Source organism: Gallinula chloropus, assembly GCF_964237585.1.
Source record: "Gallinula chloropus genome assembly, chromosome: 6".
Classification (NCBI taxonomy): domain Eukaryota; kingdom Metazoa; phylum Chordata; class Aves; order Gruiformes; family Rallidae; genus Gallinula; species Gallinula chloropus.
The window spans coordinates 21,055,532-21,075,408 of NC_140091.1; the positions used below are offsets into that span (position 1 = coordinate 21,055,532).

The 19,877-nt window shown below is 43.2% G+C and overlaps 1 protein-coding gene across 4 annotated transcripts in view; it reads left to right on the top strand.

The window, feature by feature from the left end:
• Positions 1-16,146, top strand: part of RC3H1 (ring finger and CCCH-type domains 1) — a 33,339-nt gene extending 17,193 nt beyond the window's left edge. Inside the window, exons 9-19 of one of the 4 annotated variants that reach the window (XM_084266560.1) lie at positions 2,405-2,686; positions 3,015-3,232; positions 4,656-5,032; positions 6,133-6,297; positions 6,903-7,055; positions 10,415-10,625; positions 12,312-12,405; positions 12,529-12,664; positions 14,519-14,689; positions 15,297-15,412; positions 15,865-16,146. In XM_084266560.1, the coding sequence (XP_084122686.1) occupies positions 2,405-2,686; positions 3,015-3,232; positions 4,656-5,032; positions 6,133-6,297; positions 6,903-7,055; positions 10,415-10,625; positions 12,312-12,405; positions 12,529-12,664; positions 14,519-14,689; positions 15,297-15,412; positions 15,865-16,015 (2,074 nt within the window). In that variant the 3' untranslated portion in view covers positions 16,016-16,146. The remainder of the gene's footprint in view (positions 1-2,404; positions 2,687-3,014; positions 3,233-4,655; positions 5,033-6,132; positions 6,298-6,902; positions 7,056-10,414; positions 10,626-12,311; positions 12,406-12,528; positions 12,665-14,518; positions 14,690-15,296; positions 15,413-15,864) is intronic. The other 3 variants (XM_084266561.1, XM_084266562.1, XM_084266563.1) reach the window with 3 other exon arrangements.
• Positions 16,147-19,877: the final 3,731 nt, after the last annotated feature.

Below are 19,877 nucleotides of genomic sequence, written 5' to 3' on the forward strand. Positions count from 1 at the left end.
GGGCCAAATCACCTCTCTGACCTGCTGGTCCTGCTGCTGGGGATGTAGCCCAGGATATGCTTGGCTTTGTGCTGTGAGTACTTGTTGCTTCTCCTCCCCCAACACTCCGAAGTTGTCATCCTCAGGGCTGCTCATGTCTGTCAGAGAAAAAGTGCTCTTTTAATCAGAAGGAAATGCCAACGATTTGGAAATGGCCTGCAGTCTGTTGTGTTGCTTGGGTGTTTTTCTGCCCTCCTTAATCTAAAACTTGAAGCATGAATAAAACAGACGATTGGCTGTATTGTGAGCATCCAGCATGAGGGCAAAACAGAAAGAAAAGGGGGGGTGGGGGGAAAAGCAAAGCCTGTGGTGTTTGAATGACACAGGCGGTTATTCAAATGATCAGACTAGGACTTTGATACCTGTGTTCTGCAGAAACAGTTGGGGTTTTTCCCCTTTTGCCATGTTGTTGAGAGAATGGAGATGGGTAGTGCTGGTTTGGATGGTTACAAAGGTGGTGGCCTGCAGAGCCGCTCATATGCGTCACGAAGCGCTGCGTCAGCTCCGCAGGTGCAAGAGGCTTGTTCTATCCAGCCTGGTTTGTATGCCTTGGTAATAAAGCTGAGTGGTGTGAATGCTCGTTCTGTTTCAGGTTGCAGCAGGTTCTGTAGGTGGCTGGGGAACTTGTGAGTTCCAGTTCTTCCTTGTACCTTTTATCTTTGCTTTAATTCCTGTGAGTAGGTAGTGCATTGGTGTTCCTCTTCTAAACATGGTCAGTGTGAACAATATGTGTCGCTGCTGCCGTGTCACTCCTGTGTATCTGTAACTTTAAGTTAGCAGGGAGGTTATGGGGAAGGCATTGGTAATGCCTTAGATGAATTATAAAATAGCAGCTAATTCTGTGCTTGACAAGGGACAAAGACCCAGCTTGCATAGGCAAGTACTAAACTTCTTTAGATTATTTTTGTGTCCTGCACACATGGGAAGTATTCAGCAAAATCCAGAGGGCAGCACTGTGCAACTTGTATTATGAAGTATTTTCTCATGGAGAGAGATGCTCTAGAAACACTTTCAGTCACCTTTGATTAGGTATCTATACAGGTGCAGCTGTCTCTTAAGTGTAGTGTTGTGTTCTAGATGAAGGGGCAGGGAAGGCCAGTCCACATCTTGGAAGAAGTTCTTTGCAAGTCTTCAGAGAGTCTGAAGCCCTCACACCTTGCACTGCCAGGAGACCTGAGAGGTTGCAGATCTCCAGAAGCTATCAGCAGGGAGAACATGGCAGTGGTTTCCCACCCTCCTGGTGCTGCTTAGCAGGGAGAAACTGATTTGGATACTGAGTGGGATGCCAGAATGAAGCCATAAGTGTAGCCTGAGGAGCTCACTTCTTGCCTCCATCTGACTTGCATGGATGATGTGAGATGCCAGGACGTTTTCTGAGCAGCATGTGTTTAGAGAGCTGTAGTCTACTCAAGTGCTTCTGTGGTGATAGCCTGGCTTGGTTACTCCCTTTCAATGCATTCTGAATTATGTCTGCTGTCAATGCTATGTATCTTGAATTTATAGTTTGATTATGTGGGTAAAGACTGATCCTGCCAGGGAATTGAGGTGTTGATGGAGAGGTAGGTAGGAAGGTGGCTGGAAGATCTTTGACAAACTGTTACAGGCAAACACTTCTGGTCTGTATAGCAGTGTTATACTTTGTCTGGTGCTGTACCTCTAAAAGACAAAACAACCACAATAAATCTCCACAACAAGAAACGCTTCGCTGCATTGCTGCTGTTTGCTTACTGGGCCCAGTACCATCAGTCTGCTGATTTTTGTGGAATGTCAGTTAAAAGCCTTGTGTTTGTTCAGACTTAGCAGAAGCAGTTGGAATTTTTTGGATTACAGTGTGTTTGTGGAGTTTTCATCTCTGCAGTCGCTTAATTTACCAAATGATAAACGATATTTAGGAGCTATGTACTGGTCATAGAAGGACAAACTGTGCTTTAAAAGGTGACGCAGAACAATAAAGGCTGAACTTGGCTAATTGTTGGGCAAAAGGAAACCTGTCATTTGTCACTTAATTTTCTGCTGCTGGGTTCTTCTCTGACTCTTACTCTGAAGCTTCTGTAACTACAGGTAGCTTTTTATGGGATGTTTGGTTTTCTTCTGTACAGTTGAAATGCATGTATGTACAGGAAATAAGATTTTAAACTTGCTGTGTGAAGTTTTGCTGTAAATTTGTTTACCTGCCATTAAAATCCATCCTTGTTCTTCTGAATGAAAATGTTTAGTAGTGAAGTTGTCTAACAAACTTTTCCCTTAGGAAATGTGAATTAAAACTTGGAGCTTTCAGAAGCATTTGTGGCTGAAAAAATAATGAAAGTCCAGGTCGTTTTAGTTTTTTGCTTCAATTGTTGATGTGTGGTTTCTCTTTCTGAAGATTCCGTAAAATGAACAAACGTCTGGTTCCTAGAAGACCCCTGAGTGCCTCCCTGGGCCAGCTGAACGAGGTGGGCCTGCCTTCAGGAGCTATCCTCTCGGAGGAAGTGGTAGTGGACTTGCCCAATAGGAAAACCTCTGCTCTGCCGAATGGAATTGTGTCAACAGGCAGCACGGTGACGCAACTCATTTCCCGAGGGACTGACTCCGTGTACGAAACTGGTCTGAAGGCAGGGAAGATGGATCATCTGAGTAGCAGTGCCCCTGGATCCCCCCCTGACTTGTACGGGTCTTCCTGATTGTTTTTCAGTGTCATGTGTGTCCGTATGTGGTAGAAACAAAGTAAAGCTGTTCTCTAGGAAAGAAACAGAACGGGGGTGAGGGGAGCATTTTGGGGTTAGGTTGTTGGGTTTTGGTTTTTAGAAGGGACTAAAGACTAGAGTAAAAAACTAAAGCTTAAACTCTAAACTGTTTTAGTTCCCTGTTTGCTTCTATTTTAATTGGAGGTGATGTAAACCTTCAGAAGATGGAATATAGGCCAAGGGCAGCGTTGTAAAGTACTGTGTGCTATGTCAGGCCTTGATGAGCAGTGCTGTCTTTGTATTTTTCAGGATGGAGTCTGTCCCCAAGAACTCTATTTCTGCCTTACCAGTGAATCCTCACTCTGTGCCCGCTCGGGCTCCAGCAGATCTGCCTTCAGTGTCTGTCACCAAGCAGTTGCAGATGGTACCACGAGGGTCTCAGCTGTACAGTACTCAGCAAGCAGATATGTTTTATCAAGATCCTAGAGGAGCTGCCCCACCATTTGAGGCAGCACCCTACCAGCAAGGTAAGTTTGAGACCAAGCTCTCTAGCTCTCATCTTCCCACTCTGGTGTTTACTTAAGTCTGTACGCTGGAGCTCTCTTGCATGTGGCATGGACTGTAGGCACTAATGTGGTGACAGCATAACAAAATGGAGATTGGCAGGCTTCCTCAGACTCTACTGAGGCCTAATGCAAGCAACAGCAGAGATTTGTATCCATCCAGTGTAGCAAATCTTTCTCTCTTCAGTCTTCCCCACTGGGCTAGATCAGAGATCTAATATGGTAAACTGTAGTTCAATTCGAGTGGGAGAAAATGGAAACAAGGCTGAACTGGCAGAGGGGTTTATGCTGGAGGGGTGAAAGCACTGACATCCTTAATGAAAAGTGACCAAGGGTTTCGGAAGTGCCTGCACGTGCAACTGATAGGTGGAGACAAGTGACATTATGAGAAGGGCTGGGTACAAAAAAAGAGAACAGCATAAGAAAGGAAGTAAGAGGAAAAGCTGTAAGCATGAAGAGACCAAGTGGAGAAAGATAATATTGCCGGGGATTAAAAAGAGAAGGTGTGGCTGTTCATAAAGACAGGGAATGATTCTTAGACAAGGTAGGACTGGAGAGAGAAATCATGTAAAGCCAAGTAAATCTGGACAAAAAATAAGGAAAGTGAAAGCAGTGGGAAGAATAAGAAAAAGCCCTAGGAAGTAGTGGAGGGACAGCATTTTTGGGAAAGCTGCAGGGCATTTCGAAGAAAAAACAAAGTTTACCGTTCATTATCATGCACAAATGAAGATCTGTGTTGCCCAGAAAACACAATGATGTGCATGTCATATTCATGCATATTTTTAAGTTACCAAGAGATCCCAGATAAAACACGAAAATCTAACATCACACTTGAAGTCTTTGGTGATTCGCAGTACTTAAATTTCCTTCTACTGTTCAAGAGGTAGAACAAATCTTTAAATAACTTCAGATTCTAATTAACCCAAGTTTCTTTACACAGGCTCTGGTATGTTGGGACAATTTGAGTTTAGTTGCATGGATAAATATGTACCTGCTAATCTTCAGTTTACTTTTTAGCTCTTGTGTAGGTAAAAGTATTCATATCAATCTGCAGAGGCTTTCTAGTGAATGTTTGGTATGTTAACAGGACTTCTGTGCACCTGGGGTGGTTTCAGTCTCATTGCTTGTTCTCCAGCTACTGTAATCTTTACACCTTGTTGGTGTCTTACGTAGGTGATCAGACAGTGTCACTTGATCAACTGCTTTTTCTAGGTTTTTTTTTAATGGAAACATCAAGTAGTGTGGGCAAGCAACCAATGTGTATGAATTTATACCATTCTCCTCGTGATACTTGTAGACTGGAGTATTTGAAACAACTTGGTTTTGTGAACAGTTGTGATAATCACTTCATCTTGTGTTTTATTTTTTCCCTCTTGCCTTATTGAAGGAGTTTACTATCCGACTCAGTCCATGTCTCGCTTTGTCCGACCTCCTCCATCAGCTCCTGAACCTGGTCCGCCATATTTAGACCATTACCCACCCTACCTTCAGGATCGTGTGGTGAGCCCGCAGTACACGCAGCCGCAGCAGTACCCTCCTATGGGACAACCCATATACCCGCCGCACTACGACAGCCGCCGTGGGTATCCCCCTGTCCAGCCATATCAGCGAGAGGAGATCGTCCGAGGCAGCCCTGTACCCATTGAAATTCCACAAGCGGCTGTACCTTCCTACGTACCCGAATCCGGCGACAGATACCAACAGACAGAGGGATATTGCCCAGTGGCACCACATCTCAGTCAGATCAGACCTTCGTGCCACAGGGTATGGGGTTTATATTGTGGTTTTGTCAGTGTTTGAGAGAGAGAGAGAGAGAATACAAACTAGTTGAAGCTGAATATTTTGCCACTAGGTGATGAGTTTTGTGATGAATTAGAAGTTTGAACTTGAAGAGGGGAGTACATTCGACAAAGCTGATAAAAACATGGAAGGCAGCTTAGTTACAAGTCAACTCTGCATTTGTATTGATGTTAATATGTAAGAGTGGGCTGACATTTAGTGCCTGAAGGAGAAAAGCACTGTAATTTTGGAAATCTTGGATGGCCCTGACCTCTCCAACAAAGATTTAGGCTGGAGAGAGGTATGGTTTCTAGTGGAGATTAAATATGGTGTGTGTGTTCTGTGTCTCCCTATCTCTCTGCCTGAATAAATAACTATGCAAACAGACTCTGCTTGATAGAGGAATGAAAAACTGCTCTTCCAAATTGCCTCTACTTCGAGAAAGCTAATGGGACAGCCTCCCTAGTAGAAGTGTGCAAACTTGTTTTGGTAAATCACCAACTGGAATCCAGTCTGGAGGATAGTTGGACCTGCCTAAGTGTCAGAGTAAAGGCTCTGAATCATATTGCTGAGTCAAGGAAGCATTTTAAACACAGCTTATAGACTTAGTGATTCTGACACGTTTGTGGGATGTTGAATTCTATTGCAGAATTAATAATGCAAACTAATTGTGACTAGGTTATGATTTGTAGAGTTCTGACACTTTCTCCTGTATGACTGAAATGGAGACTTGCTGTGCTGGAACATGTTCCAGTGGAAACTGCCAAGCTGGAACACAGAGTCATAATGAGCTACCTGTGAGTGAAAAGATGAGTAGTTTTAAAGTTAGAGACAGTGGGTTAGCTGAGGATCTAATCAGTTTTAGGCAAATAACATCCCCTGCCTTTAAACACTTGGGATGTCTTGAACTAACAGTCTGGCAAGGTGTGGGACCGCATGTGTCCTATGTTAAACGTGAAAGTTAACAGATAGATTTTAACAAAGTGATCTTCACTCATTATTGTAATGATACTGTCTATTCACTGTATTCTCCTTTTTCTTCCAGTATATGGTTGTCAGGTTTTGTTTGTGCATTAATGCTTCAGAAGCTTTGTAACGTATGTCTGTCTTCATTTCAGCCGCATCCCAGCCTGGATGAACTTCACCGACGAAGAAAAGAGATCATGGCCCAGCTAGAAGAGAGGAAGGTGATTTCTCCACCTCCTTTTGCACCATCACCAACCTTGCCTCATCCTTTTCATTCAGAGGAGGTAAGCATGTTTTGACTACAAATACAGTTTACTAGCATGTTTGCAAAATACTTTGGGATTTGTGTGTGCTGATAAGTGAAGACAAGCAGATTAGAACAGTATGGTGTTGGTGTGTGTTGTCGGGGGCTGGTTTTGTGCTTCAGGTGGGAAGCCCTTCTAGTACACTCTCGTTTCTCTGATGGCGGTTGATTCTCTGATCTGCCACTGATCCCAAGCTGTTGGCTTTTGGTGCAAACAAGAGAATGAATGTTGAGCTGTTACTAATTAAAATAGTTGGTCTTCACAATTACTGGACTTTGCTTCATTTGCTCCTGACATGTTTAGAATTAAGTAACAGCTTGATAGAAGTCTATTTTTTTAACCAAGGTCAAAATAGCCCTTTCCTACTGGCCAAGTGAACAGTCAGCACTGGGAGTGCAGCCAGGTGATCAGAAATTCACACGTTCCATGTTTGCCGTGGCCCAATTCCAAATGATGATGTATCTGATAAAAAATAATCCTGGTGGTGCTTTTCCTCAAGTTCGCTGCTGTGGAACCTGAGCAGCGGTGGCTGTGAAGCTTCTCCTTCCCTTCACTTACAGAACCAGGTTTTTGTTTTCGTACAGTACTTGGATGAAGACCTGAAGGTAGCTGGGAAATACAAAGGAAATGACTACAGCCAGTACTCTCCCTGGTCCTGTGACACCATCGGCTCCTACATTGGAACCAAAGATGCAAAACCCAAAGATGTTGTGGCAGCAAGGAGCGTGGAGATGGCAGTATGTAGGGATATGGGGAACTTGGAAGAAAGGTGGATGCTTCTCTGGGTTGGGAGGGACTCTTTTGTTGGCTTTCCAGGGTGGTGGCCATGCTTGTTTTTCTCTTTCACTGCTGTGGTTAAAGCATGTGCAGATGAGCAGGGTGCTCTGTGCACAAAGGTATGAACAGTTCTGTGTCTGTAAAATTCTGGATGTAGATGCAGGCTTGCCACTTTGCTCTCAGTTTTACCATGGTTCTTTACACCTACTGAAATCCAAAAATGACTCTGTACTGGCAGCTTATTAAACGTGTCCATCTGTTGCTCCCTGTAATTCTTTCGGTTGGAGGGGAGATGCTGTAACTTTGTGCTGTTAACCCTTTTAAGGTGATTATGTGACTGCTGTTCATGATGCTATTAGCTTTTGCTTGATTTGTAGCCCCAAGAATACCCAAAACTTGCATGAAGCTTTTGAGGAGCACAGGCATAACCTAATACGAGGCCAGTGGTTCTTGAGGGCAGTTTCTAATTTTATGCCATGCTTATTCAATCCATGGAAGCCATGGGTGTCTGGCTGTGATGTTGGTCTGTGCTGCTACATCATTGCTACGTCAGTTTTGCAAGGAGGTGGGGGCTGCTAGGGTGTTGCCACTGGGAGTCCTGAACATAGGAGAGGAGAAACAGGGTTCTGAAATAGCACCACTATTCTGTTTCTTCTGAACATGTCAGTATCACTCAACAGCAAGAAGTATCCTGGAAGTAGGAAGACATTCAAGTCTTCAAGAGACAGAACTTGTTTAGTCTCTGGAACTATTTTAGAGATGGGTCTGTTTTTCTCCACCTCCCATCTGCACGAGTGTCCTCTGTGTATGTGTTGGTGCTGTTGTAGTGGCTTTTCCTTACCTAGAAAGAAGTTTCTATCCAGAACTTACTCTTCTGTAGACAGGTGCTAACCTGCTGCAGCAGCTTAATTAAATCATAGGGTTTCTCTCTTGAGCTTCTCTTAGCCCACAGGCAGGTTTCCCTGTTTACCTTCTGCCTCACTAAATTCAGATGTGTCTGGTTTCTGTTCACGGAATTGCTTTCCTGTAGGACTTTGAAAGCACTGTGTGAAAGGGGAGCGAAAAGGTGTCTTTCTCCCAGAAAAAGCAGAGCACAGGGAGGTTTCAGGCCAGGAAAGTCTTTCAGTCTTCACACCTTTGGTTTGGGAGTTACTGCTTGAGGTTTAGCACTTTGGAAAGTGTACGCTGATAGAGCTGGGAAATTACATAGGGCACTCCTAGGACTATTCCTTAATGCAGGAGAAGGCATCTCATCTGCAGCTTTGGGTTTCTTACATGTCCTTTTGCTTTCCATGAAACTGTCATATAGTTTCACCTGGGGAAGTACCGAGATTACTTGGAATTGGCTTTTTGCTGTCCAAGTGGCAGCTTTCAGGAACCAAGAAACAGCTCTCGTCTTTCATCTCTGCTGTGCTAGGAAAGCTGTGTAAACAAGCTGGAGCTCAATTAAGGGAAGTAATAGAGTTCTGGAGAAGCAGCCTCCTTTTTCATCGCTAAACAAAATGTTCTTCTGCCCCAGAGCTAATTTTCAGATAAGCAGATAAGATCTCTGCTGCTCCTCTTTCCTTACAGCAAAAAATTCTCAGGAGACTTTCACTGCAGATTGCAAGTGAATTAATTCTTCCCTTTTTTGTTGTTTGGGAGAGATTTCTTTTTTCAAGGATGAGAACAGGATAATCTAAGCGCACAATGCTGGATTTGATGCAGAAGCTATCGCAATTTTACTATGTTCTTTCCCCCTACTCAGTAAATGAAAATAAATTCAAATTGGTATTACAGAATTCCAGAGTATAGAATCAGAGAAGGCTTTGGGTTGGAAGAGACCTCAAAGCCCATCTAGTTCTGACCCTCTGCCATGGGCAGGGACACCCTCACTAGACCAGGCTGCCCAAAGCCCCATCCAACCTAGCCATGAACACCTCCAGGGACAGGGCTTACACCACCTCCCTGGGCAACCAGTAGATGCTGTCTAATGCCTCTTCCAGTTTCAATTTGTTATATTCTTGAGTTTTGCTTTCAACCCAGTTGTGAGTGCTGTTTAGACCCCTTTTATTCCCACCTTAGTTACATTACCCTGCCTGTTTCTAGCAGCACTTACCCTCACTGACAGCTTACAGAGGTTTACTATCATTTTGGACCCTGCAGAAGTGTTTAGCCTTCAACCAGTCCTCTCTGGGCAGTAGCCTCACTTGCCTTGTTTTTGCTGTACACAGCACTGCATAACAGTGTTACTTCATTTAGCAAAGCCTGAACTCAATTTTTGGCAGATCTTACGATGTTCTATTTTCTGACAGGCAACAGGTAGCTGTCCCATTTAACTAAGCACACTTCCCATTATTTCTTTTAAATCAGGTTTGTTTATTTCTGTAACTGTTTTGTGTTGATCTGGATGTGGTGGTTATCTGGGGAGGGGGAGCATGATTTTTTGTTCTTTTTGTGTCTTATGTTCAGGAAGCTTTTAAAAATATTTTTTTGTAGTCATGGAAACAACCCACTGCCCTGTGTTTTTAGATTACTTAGTCTGGGTGACTTTTCCCATAACGGACCTAATTTTATCTCAGGAAAACTTTGTTAAAAATCTTTATGATACACTGTTGTTTCTTCTTTGAAGCAAGTTATGGCAAATTGACTTAACCTGCTAGATCAAGATTGTCTTCTTTGCACATATTTTGCTTTGTGACTGCATGGCAAAGCTCTCTGAGTAGAGAGAAGTGGTTATGTCTGTTTGTTTGCTGCCCCATTAAGGTATTCGAGTTTGAAGGTGGGTTAGAAACCTGCGTATTCCAAGCAGTACTGCTGTTTAATGACAGATGTGCTGGAAAGCATGTGCTGGACATGGTCAAGTAAGAACTGTACTGAGTAATTCCCATTTTGAGTCATCTGCAGCCTGTTAGGTGGTGTGGTTCTTCACACCAGGCCTCTGAGAAATTTCTCTTGGACTCTGGGAGGAGTGTGTATTCCTCAGAGCTGCCCACTGATTTCCCCTGATTTTTATTACTCTGGAAGGCTGGGTTTTTTCCCCTTCTGTCCCATTAGACTTTCTCTGTCTTTCCTTTTGCTGCTGCTCCCTTCCCTTAGATGTATTTGTAGTTAATCATGCAAAAGTTTCACAGGCGTGGTAGTAACGGTCATCTTAATTTAGACCATTAGAGAGATAACTCTCTAACAGCAGAGTTACAAACTGAAAATGAAAAGTCAGAGGATTAGTTGAAGGATGAAGGGAATAGAGAAAAAAAGATGATACTGATACCCACTTGTAATAGGAACATGGTCTTCTCCATGTCTAAGTTTTTGACTGCCTTTTCCCTGTCTTGTAAAGAACGTAGATAGCAAAGCCATGCGTGACCAGCGATTAGACATGCAGAGAAGAGCAGCGGAGACTGGTGATGATGACCTCATTCCATTTGGAGATCGACCAACTGTGTCAAGATTTGGGGCTATCTCTCGTACTTCCAAAGCGATGTACCAGAATTCTGGTCCCATGCAGGCCATGGCGGTTCAGGGAGCTACCACCAAATCCATCATTTCAGGTACATGCATGCTCTTGGACTTTCCTGGCTGTTGCTATTTTCTCTAGCGCTCCTGCGTAGTGCAAGTTGGACCCAGCCTCTGTAAACTTGTTTCTTGTCGTAACATACACGTCAGCTGTGTTTCTGTGTCACTAAAAATAACACTGGGTAGGGTTACACTGGAATAAAATGCTGCTACTACTTCCTGTTGCAGCTTTGTGTGCATGTAGTGCATGTGTTGGTGACTTGCTGTCGTGGTTTTACCCCAGCTGAGAGCCGAGATCCACGCAGCTGCCTGCTCTTTAAAGGAAAATAGCAGGGGAAGGGGGTGGGGGGGTGGGGTAGGGGGGTGGGGGTGAGGCGAAGGAAGGGGCAAATAACAACCCCCAAACCAAGAAACCAAAAGCCTGTGGGTTGGGATAAGGATAGTTGACGAAAATAGGAGAAAGATAAAATATAACAATGCTAACAGGACTTCAGAGCAAAAAAATATATGAAGCTGTTGATACACAATGCAGTTTCTCACCAAACCTCACAACTCAGGCCATGCCACCCAGAGCCCTCCCAGAACCTGACCGTCCCCCAAAACCATGCGTCCTGGAGCCGCTTGGTCCTCCTCCCACCAGCCCCCCTTTATACTGAGCAGGACGTAATTGGCATGGAATACACTCTTTGGCCAGTTTGGGTCACCTGCCTTGGCTTCGCCCCTCCTTTCTCGTTAATAGAGAAATGTGAAGAACTGAGAAAGTCCTTGACTGTCTGACCACGACTATCAACATCAGGGTGTTATCAGCACTGCTTTCATTTTAACTCTCAAACACAGCATTCCATCTGCTGCTACAAAAGAGGTTAACTCCATCCTGACTGAAACCAGGACACTTGCTCTTCGGAAAGACCTACTTAGTTCTGCTGGTCCCTCTGAGATGAGGCTTCTTATGAATCTAGTAGGATCCAGAAACTTGCTGCTTTCTGAAATATATAGTGCAAAACCATCACAGTAGCTGCTGCAGCAAGCTTAATGCACTGATGGCAAATAAAATAAAATGTAGAAATGCTTTCTCTTCTACACATTTATTTTCCAATTACATGTATAGTGTAGCTGTACCTCTTCTGGAGTAAGATGGTCTTTTTCTTGAGGTATACTGAATAATCTTAACAAAAGGCTCGATTATCTTCTCCCAAACTTTCTTCTAGGGTTTGGGTTTGTTGTTTTATTTTTTTTGAGTTAACGGCTGGAAACGAAACAAACTCATTTGCTTAATTCAAGCACTAACTTTTTGTATGGTGTCAGGAGTAGAACTCTGGCCTTCCTGATAGCTTAATCTCCAAACTGCTGTTGACAGGTAATTCTGAGGTACTTTGTTAACTTTTGAGTCTTTTAGGAACTTAAGTGTTAAATAACTGCTGTCACAGTGGCAGGAAGTTCGGGTTTGTGTCCCCATTCCGCTGAGTGTCTGAAATCCTGCACAAACTCATGAAGTCTTGAAGGTTGCAGCCAGTGTTGTTGGACATGCAGGAGGAGTCACATGTTAATGCATGAGGGACTGGTTACACCTAGTATTTCTCTGTGTGTTTCAGCAGGAGACACCTTTCTCTCAGGAAACTGACCTTCCTGATTATTCTCTAACTTCTGCTCAGTTCTCTGTGTTGACTGAACTACTTCTAGGGTTGTTTTGTAGTAATGTGACATGGCTTTCTTTTTACTAGCAGACTATAATCTCTATGGAACTCATGGTGGCTGGGGAGCCTCTCCGTACTCTCCTCATCAAAATATACCTTCTCAGGGACGTTTCAGTGACAGGTAGGATTGCTGTGTTTTTTTTCTTGGTCTTTATCTAAATTTTCTTTACTCAGCTGGTGTAGAAAGAAATAAAGTGGTTTTGGTTTTTTTTTTTAACTCCTTTTTGCTTTTCTGATCCCAAAGGGACAGACTGCCCATGTCAGATGTGTCTGGTCATGGGAAACAGTTGCCCTCGGCGGAGCGAGAGCAGCAGCTGCGTATGGAGCTGCAGCAAGTAGACCATCAGATTAGCCAGCAGACACAAATGCGAGGACTTGAGGTTGGTACCAACGTTTGGAAGAGTGGTGAGGGGTGGTGTGGAGAGAGATGAAGCTAGTAAAGCTGCTTCTCACCTGTTGATGATTTTTCTCTATTCAGTAGCAGTACATCTGTGGTGCCAGGTAGAAGCGTAAACCTCTCTGCATAGCAGCAGAAACCTCCCTGCACTTCATGTGCACAAATCAGCACCGTACTTGAATCTGCACTCAGTGCTCATTCATGTTTGCTTTCAGTCTCTCTCACTGACTGCCCCTCTCCATCTCAACTTGGAGGCAAATGTGTGGTCTAGATAGTTGTTCCTCGTGGCTTGACTGTGGCTGAAGATGCCTGATAGTGTATACAGAAAGCCATGACTTTTATCTGTTTCATGTTTTGGCTTTGTGTTGTACCTGTTTCTTCTAAAATGGCTCAAGCCAGAAGAGTCACAAAAATAAAGATATTTAGCTTCAAAGTCTGTCACCTTGCTTAGAAATGTAGCTGCTTGCAACATGAGGAAAGATAGGAATTTGCATCTGTAAAAATTAATGAGCTGAAATCATTGTGTTTTGAGAGACACCAAAGGAGGAATGTCAAGGCATAATGAAAGAACTGTTTTAGCAAAGCTGGAGTTATGTTTTTCCTCTCCGAGGAAAAATTAGTAAATACTTATCAGAAAACTCTTCTAGGTACTTCAGGAACTATTCATACTGATGTTTCCCCAGAAGGAAGTGCTCTGTGATGGAGAGCAGTTTCTGCTGAAACTAAGTTACTTAAGAACATAGGTTATTGTAGATTAGTTGCAAGGGCTCACCATTTTTAAGCTGCAGCAGTTACAAGTAGTATGCATTTCTTAGTTACTTGAAACACGACTTGTGTTCCTGTGGTCTTGTTTGGGAACAAGAGGAAAAATGTTTTAAATCTTGCATGTCTGCCTTTGCCATAATAGAAGAGTATTGGAAAGTTGCAAAATCTGTGGCCTGTCTCTCCTTATTACTGTGTTGGTGTTAAATACCACATGGTTGAGTTTGGAGCCTCGATTTTACTATGATTGTAATTGCTCAGAACTAATCGGTTAGTCTGAGTAGTAACAGCTTTCAGTTTATCTACTGTGTTCAGAGCTGCAAGAAGATACTTGTTTTACTGTTACAAGTTAGTAGCAATCACTTAATTCAGCACGAAGACTAAGGTTATTTTGCTTTCTTCTCAAATGAAATGAGCATTTGTACTTGAAGACCAGTCAAATAGTGTATTTAAATGCAGAGGACACACTTAGGGAACTGATTACCAGGTATTAGCAGGCTTTCGGAGTGGCTGACATGGTTACTCTTTTACTTGGCTGTTAGTAACTTCCAGTTCATGAATGACTAAAGTCACTTGGCCTTCTCTAATCCTGACCTTCCTAATTGGGTCACTTGATACCTATATCTTGACATCCCCATCTCAAGATACCATATGTGACTTCTGTTAATACTGGCTCTACTGCAGGGTTTGATTAAAATCTACTGCTGTAAAATAAAGCAGCAGACCTGCTTATCTGCTCCTACCTTTTGTTCAACAACTAGCTCACAAAAAAGAATAAGTGTTCTTATTTGTGTGCTTCATCTTAGCTTTGAGTAGGGAGCTGTATGTGGGGAAACCCCAGCAAATTTATTACAGTAAAAGCTATTTAACACTGCTTGATTAAAATGAAAAGACTTGTTTGCATGTAAAAAATGCCTATGCTTCCTCTGGCTTTGGATTGGGACCTTGTTAAACGTGGAGAGAGAAGGCCTTGGTTTTGCAAATGCACAATACTTGAGAGTTATGGCCTAGAGCTCTTTCTGTGCTTGGTGTGTTGTGTGCTCAGTTGTGTATGTGCTTGGCTTTATGCATTTAGGCTGTTAGTAACAGGCTGCTGTTGCAGAGGGAGGCGACTACCCTGGCAGGCCAACCACAGCCCCCACCCCCACCTCCCAAGTGGCGTGGGATGATCTCAAGTGAACAGCTGAGCTTGGAGCTACACCAGGTGGAAAGGGAAATTGGGAAGAGAACCCGTGAGCTGAGCATGGTGAGTGCTGTGGGGGTGGGAGGCAGAGAGGGGGAGCTGAGAGCTGTCTAGCTGGCTGCAGCCCTTTCACCCTGGCAAAAAAGGCTCTCTGCTGGATGACTGCAGCTGGAGTCATCCATCTCCCTCTTCACCTCTTTATTCTTCAAAACCTCCTGAGAAGTTTCTTGATTCTTCACAAAGAGTTTGAATTCTAGCTGCTTTAAAATACTCTCCTGTTAGCTTGTCGCCATTGGAAAATAAGCATGGCACTGAAGTTATTGAAAACTACCAGTTGTCTCCAAGGTCACTGTGCCATGACTTGTAAAAACTGCTTTCACACAGAAAATACCATCCATGGGTACAGGCTAGCCTTCTGAAGTCTGTGTGCTGTTCCAGTCTATGGTCTTTGCTTGTTGTTCCAAGAATCATCCCTTCCTTTTGGGAAATATGGTGTCCTGAGAGGATGAGTGAATCTCACTGAGTCTGTTTTCTTGTCTCATGGCTTTTGTGGGTTACTCTGTACAACTCCACTTTACAGGCCTTCATCGTTGGTCCCCAAGGATGAACTCTTGAGTTCTCTTAATAAAACATGTAAGCATTTTTCTTCTGTCCCTTCCTTTTTTTAAAGGAGAGCCAGTCTTCACTGGATATAAAAAACAAACTGGGCACCACTAAACAGACAGAAAACGGACAATTAGAACCGCAAAGCAAGGTTCCAGCTGAGGACCTCGCACTGACATTCAGGTAACATGGGTGTGCAGCCTTTCTTTCTGTAACAGGAGAGCGGCTTCGTCAGGGTCACCCTCTAGAATGTGAATAATACCCTGGCTCTGATGGAGCAGGGAAAGATTATACAAATCGAGCTTTAATAGTGAGTTAAGGGCCATTTCAGCTGATGTGTAGATGAGTGGAATGAGACTGTGTATCAGTTAGCACAACAGAACAGCGGCGATGTTTGGAAGACCAGACATTCATCTAGGCGAGATCAGATGATGTGGTAGGGAGGATCAGGAGATAAACAACCCCCATGAAAGAAGTATTTATCTACTGCTTTAGTTTGAAAGAAAAGCTCAAAACATGAGCAAAGGCCAGTATTTACCTGTGTACATGTGTTCATTGAGATGCTGCAGCAACAGATACAGAAAGTCATCTTACTTCAATGAAAAATCTCAGCTTTCTCCTCCGTTTACTTCCAGCAGTGATGTTCCGAATGGATCAGCCTTGACACAAGAGAACATTGGCCTCCTGTCCAACAAGACAGCATCTCTCAGCCTGTCAGAGGACCCGGAGGGAGGAGACAACCATGACTCCCAGAGAGCAGGAGTTGCACCCACGTCTGCTCCCTGAAGTGAGGCCAGCGGACCCCAGAGTTCCTTCTCCTGGGGTTGTTGGTAGCTTCCATGTTTTTTTTCAGGGGTGATTGGAGAAAAACCCAGTAGCAGAGCAGCAGGTCCAGAGGCAATGTGCACAAACACAACTACTAGAAACAAATCCTGCACATAGTTCACATTAACGCATTTTTTAATTAAAAAAAATGAAAATTAGCAGTATCTGCAAGCGATTCAAATTAAATTTGTTTTTGTTCTGTGAATGAACTTTATTTTAATAACTTTGGACGCCTTGGATCCCAGGGCTTAAAAAAAAGATATTATATATATACTCTGTTTGATTAATTGTATGATCTTAATGAAGTAGGTTTTTTCTTTTATTTTGGTATTATTACATACCCAGTGCATAATTCCGTATCACCTTCATTTCTGAACAACTAAAACAAACCTGGCTGCTTCCTTGTATGGTTTAAGGGGGAAACAAGGAATTGAGGATTGGAGAGCAGCTGTGAGTCACGGTCTCAAAAGATGTGCAGCAACCTTTGTTCTTCAGCCAGTTCCACTCAGGGCTAGGGACCAAACCCTACCTTGTGTGAGACTTCCTGCTTCAACTATTAAGTTTGAACTACGAGTGACAGAACCTTTGCAGTGCAGCACGTGCAGTCCCTCAGGGATGTCCCACCACGGCATGCGTCATGAAGAGGGCATCAAAGTAAGCGCCCAGCACAACGCTGTTGGACTTGACGGTTGCTGACCTCTTGTTTTCTGTTGGGGCTGAAGAGGTCAGCGGATAACAGACCATCTGCCACCGCAGCATGAGTGTTTCTGAAGCTGCTTAGCTGGGGCTTTTTTTTGCAGACTAACCCAGCAAAGGGTGTGCAGCCCTGACTGAGGTGGGATCTCCAGAAATAGGAAGTTGAAAGAATGTAAGGTTATGCAGTTGCTGAAAGGATTAACTGCCTGTGAGGTGGTGAACCATGTTACTTCATCCAGTGTTTGGTGGTTTGCTTTCTCCCCTTCTCATTATGCCTTTAAAACAAGCTCACCCAAACTCTGTACAATTAATTTGGTGCAGAGGGACTTACTGACCCCTCTGCCTTTTGAAACAGGTCTCTCACGTATGCCACCTTCTCAGCAACTCTTGGCTTTGTTTGTTTCTTCATTCCTTTTTTATTATTATTAAAAACATGATTTCCTCTAATTTTTTTCCCCCTTCTTCAGTGGTGCATCAGTTGCTGATTGCAGTGTTGGGACTTTGTACTGGAGGAGGCCAATCTTTGATTTGTGGTCATCAGTGATGGCAATCTTTAAAAAACAGATGAGAAATTTTTTTTTTAAGATCTCAGTGTAATAGCGTTTGACACCTGAGAATCAAAAGCTGCTGCAGTGAACCCTTCCTTGGTTCCTCTTTCACAAGGGAAAAGTGACATTAAAATGACCACGTCAGGTGCAGCAGAGGTTCTGTCAGAAGTAGTCCAAGTACTGAAAAGCAAATTTTGCTACTTCTCCGAGTAGATGCTTTGTAAGCATATGTTGGAGAAACTAAGCCTTTCTAGATGTTTCTTTAAAAGTTAAAGAAATTAAAGATACTGCTCTTGCTGCATATTTTTTTTTGACTCACCACGCACTGGGGCAAGACCCCGCATATGAAGAAGTCTGTGGAGAGTGATTTTGACGCCCTGCTCCCTCTGCGCCTTCGTGGCCTGTTCAGGTTTTTTTTTTCTTTCTGGGTTAGACTACTAAATGGGAAAAGCACTGGTTATGTAATAAATTACTGCATTGCTTTGGTTGGGTAAAGCAAGAGTTAATAATTTTCTTGGTTTTTAGTTTTTTTTCCTTAACCTTAACTCCTGCTGAGGTCATAGCAACCTTGGGCTAAGCTTTGCATTCATCATACTGTTAAATAAAACAAAACGGGGGGTGGGAGGGGATACAGTCCCACTATTGCCTACCAGTAGGAGAGTCCAAACAGAAGACTCGTTTGAGTAGCAATTATTTAATTTGCCCAGTCAAGGCACCGCGTTTATATACTATTTCACATTGAATTTGATTATGCCCTACAGACCTGGCTGGTCAAGGATTTGATACACATATTGGCTTGGGATTCGAGCTTTCTTTTTTATTTAAATAAAAATTTATATATAAATATATATATATACATATATACATAGTTATATCTGTATATATATTGGGTATGTTTTAAGAATTTTTTCGCATGAGCGCAGCTGTTGTGATCAAATGTCTGGGAGGTAGAAGCACTGAATGAAAATAAAGGCATTTTTCAACGCACACGCCCACACTTTCCATATGTCTTCACACGGGTTTATTTTGCTCTTAGTTGAACTTTGGCCTCTGAATTACCAAGACTAGGTTTGAAGCTTTCTTTTTATTTCTTTTCTCTTTTTTTCTCTTTTTTTTTTTTCTCTAACCCTTCTTAACTTTTGGCTCTAGAATAGCTTTGTCTATACCTTGCCCCCCCCTCCCACCCCCTGCCATCCATCCAGATCTCCTACGTGAGGCCTAGCAGAACTAGGCTGATGCAGTTTTGAGCCCGTCAGGTCTGTTTCTCCCTTCTCTCTGCTCTGGGCATGAGGATGATTAGATGATTAATTAACGTGTTTCCCTGGCAGCCTGCTCGTGAGTCAACTGACACAGGCACCATGCCCTCTTCTCCCATCCTTAATGCAGAGCACCACCGTCAGGTCAGCTTTCTTGTTGTTGTTTTAAAGTAGTTTACTTCTTCCTGCTGTGTCTTTATTAAGGCAGGGAGCTCATTTTAGTTAATTAGTGCGATGTTCTAATGTAGGAGGACAAGCCCACAACGTACCTTCTGACTGCAGTAGTTCTTGTTGTAAAAGGAGTTTTCAGAGACTGTTGTGGTATGTTTCAATCTACAGATTCACCCCCAATGCTAGGAGGAAAATCTGGAGGGGCAAAAAAAGCTTTTTACCTCTTATTACTTGTGCCAGCTAGTTTCCCTGCCAGGTTAGGGATTAGTTGCTGGGTTTTTTGTTTTTCTTCCACTTCTGTTCCCAAGAGGAACTCCGCAGTAAGAGCGACTCAGATTGCTGGCCTACATACAGTGAATGCTTCCAAAACCCCGTGGATTAGAGAGGAGACCTCACCATTGTTTTTTTTTCCTCCATTACCCAGCTTTCTGTGCTGCACTTTGTGTGTAGTGTCCTTGTTGTGATCAGTGTGTCCAGGTGAATGCCCTGTTTGCCCAGTATTACAGTTTGGCTTGTTAAATAGTTTGTTTAATATCCACCAACAGTATTGATTTGGGGCTTGTCGGGGTTGTTTTCCCTTGCATCCTCTTGTCCTTTTTCTACTTTTTTTTTTTTGTTTTGTTTTGCAGTTTAGCTGGTGAACCAAGTCAAACAGCAAAAAGCAGTGTATGGTTTTGAGTTGTTCTGGAAGCTGAGCCGAAAACTTCCCCTTCATGTGGAAAAGCATACTGGTAGAACTGGGAAGGCAGATAACTAACTGGGAAGGCAGATAACTCTGCATACAGAGGAACCATTGATGGTTACAGCAAATAACCAGGGAATGAAAATTTCTGGAGTAACTGTATACTGCTACATTCATTTTTATAGCCCTCCATCATCCCAGTGGTACAGGAATTCTGTCTGCCTTGGTGGAATTGGTCTCAGATGGTAGTTTAATTCCTTCTGCTTGGGCAAGAAGAAAGAGTGCTGCAGTGGTGTTAGGGCACTGCTGCATCATTTGGTATGTAGGTTTAGGTGTTCTACTGCAGCAGACAACTCTTGATACTTGTGTTTCAGCCCTAGCACTGACAAATCCCCCGGAATAGGAATCTTCAAGCGTTAGGTTAAACTTTGTCAGCGATTCAGTCAGTGTGGAACTGATGTTTGTTTATT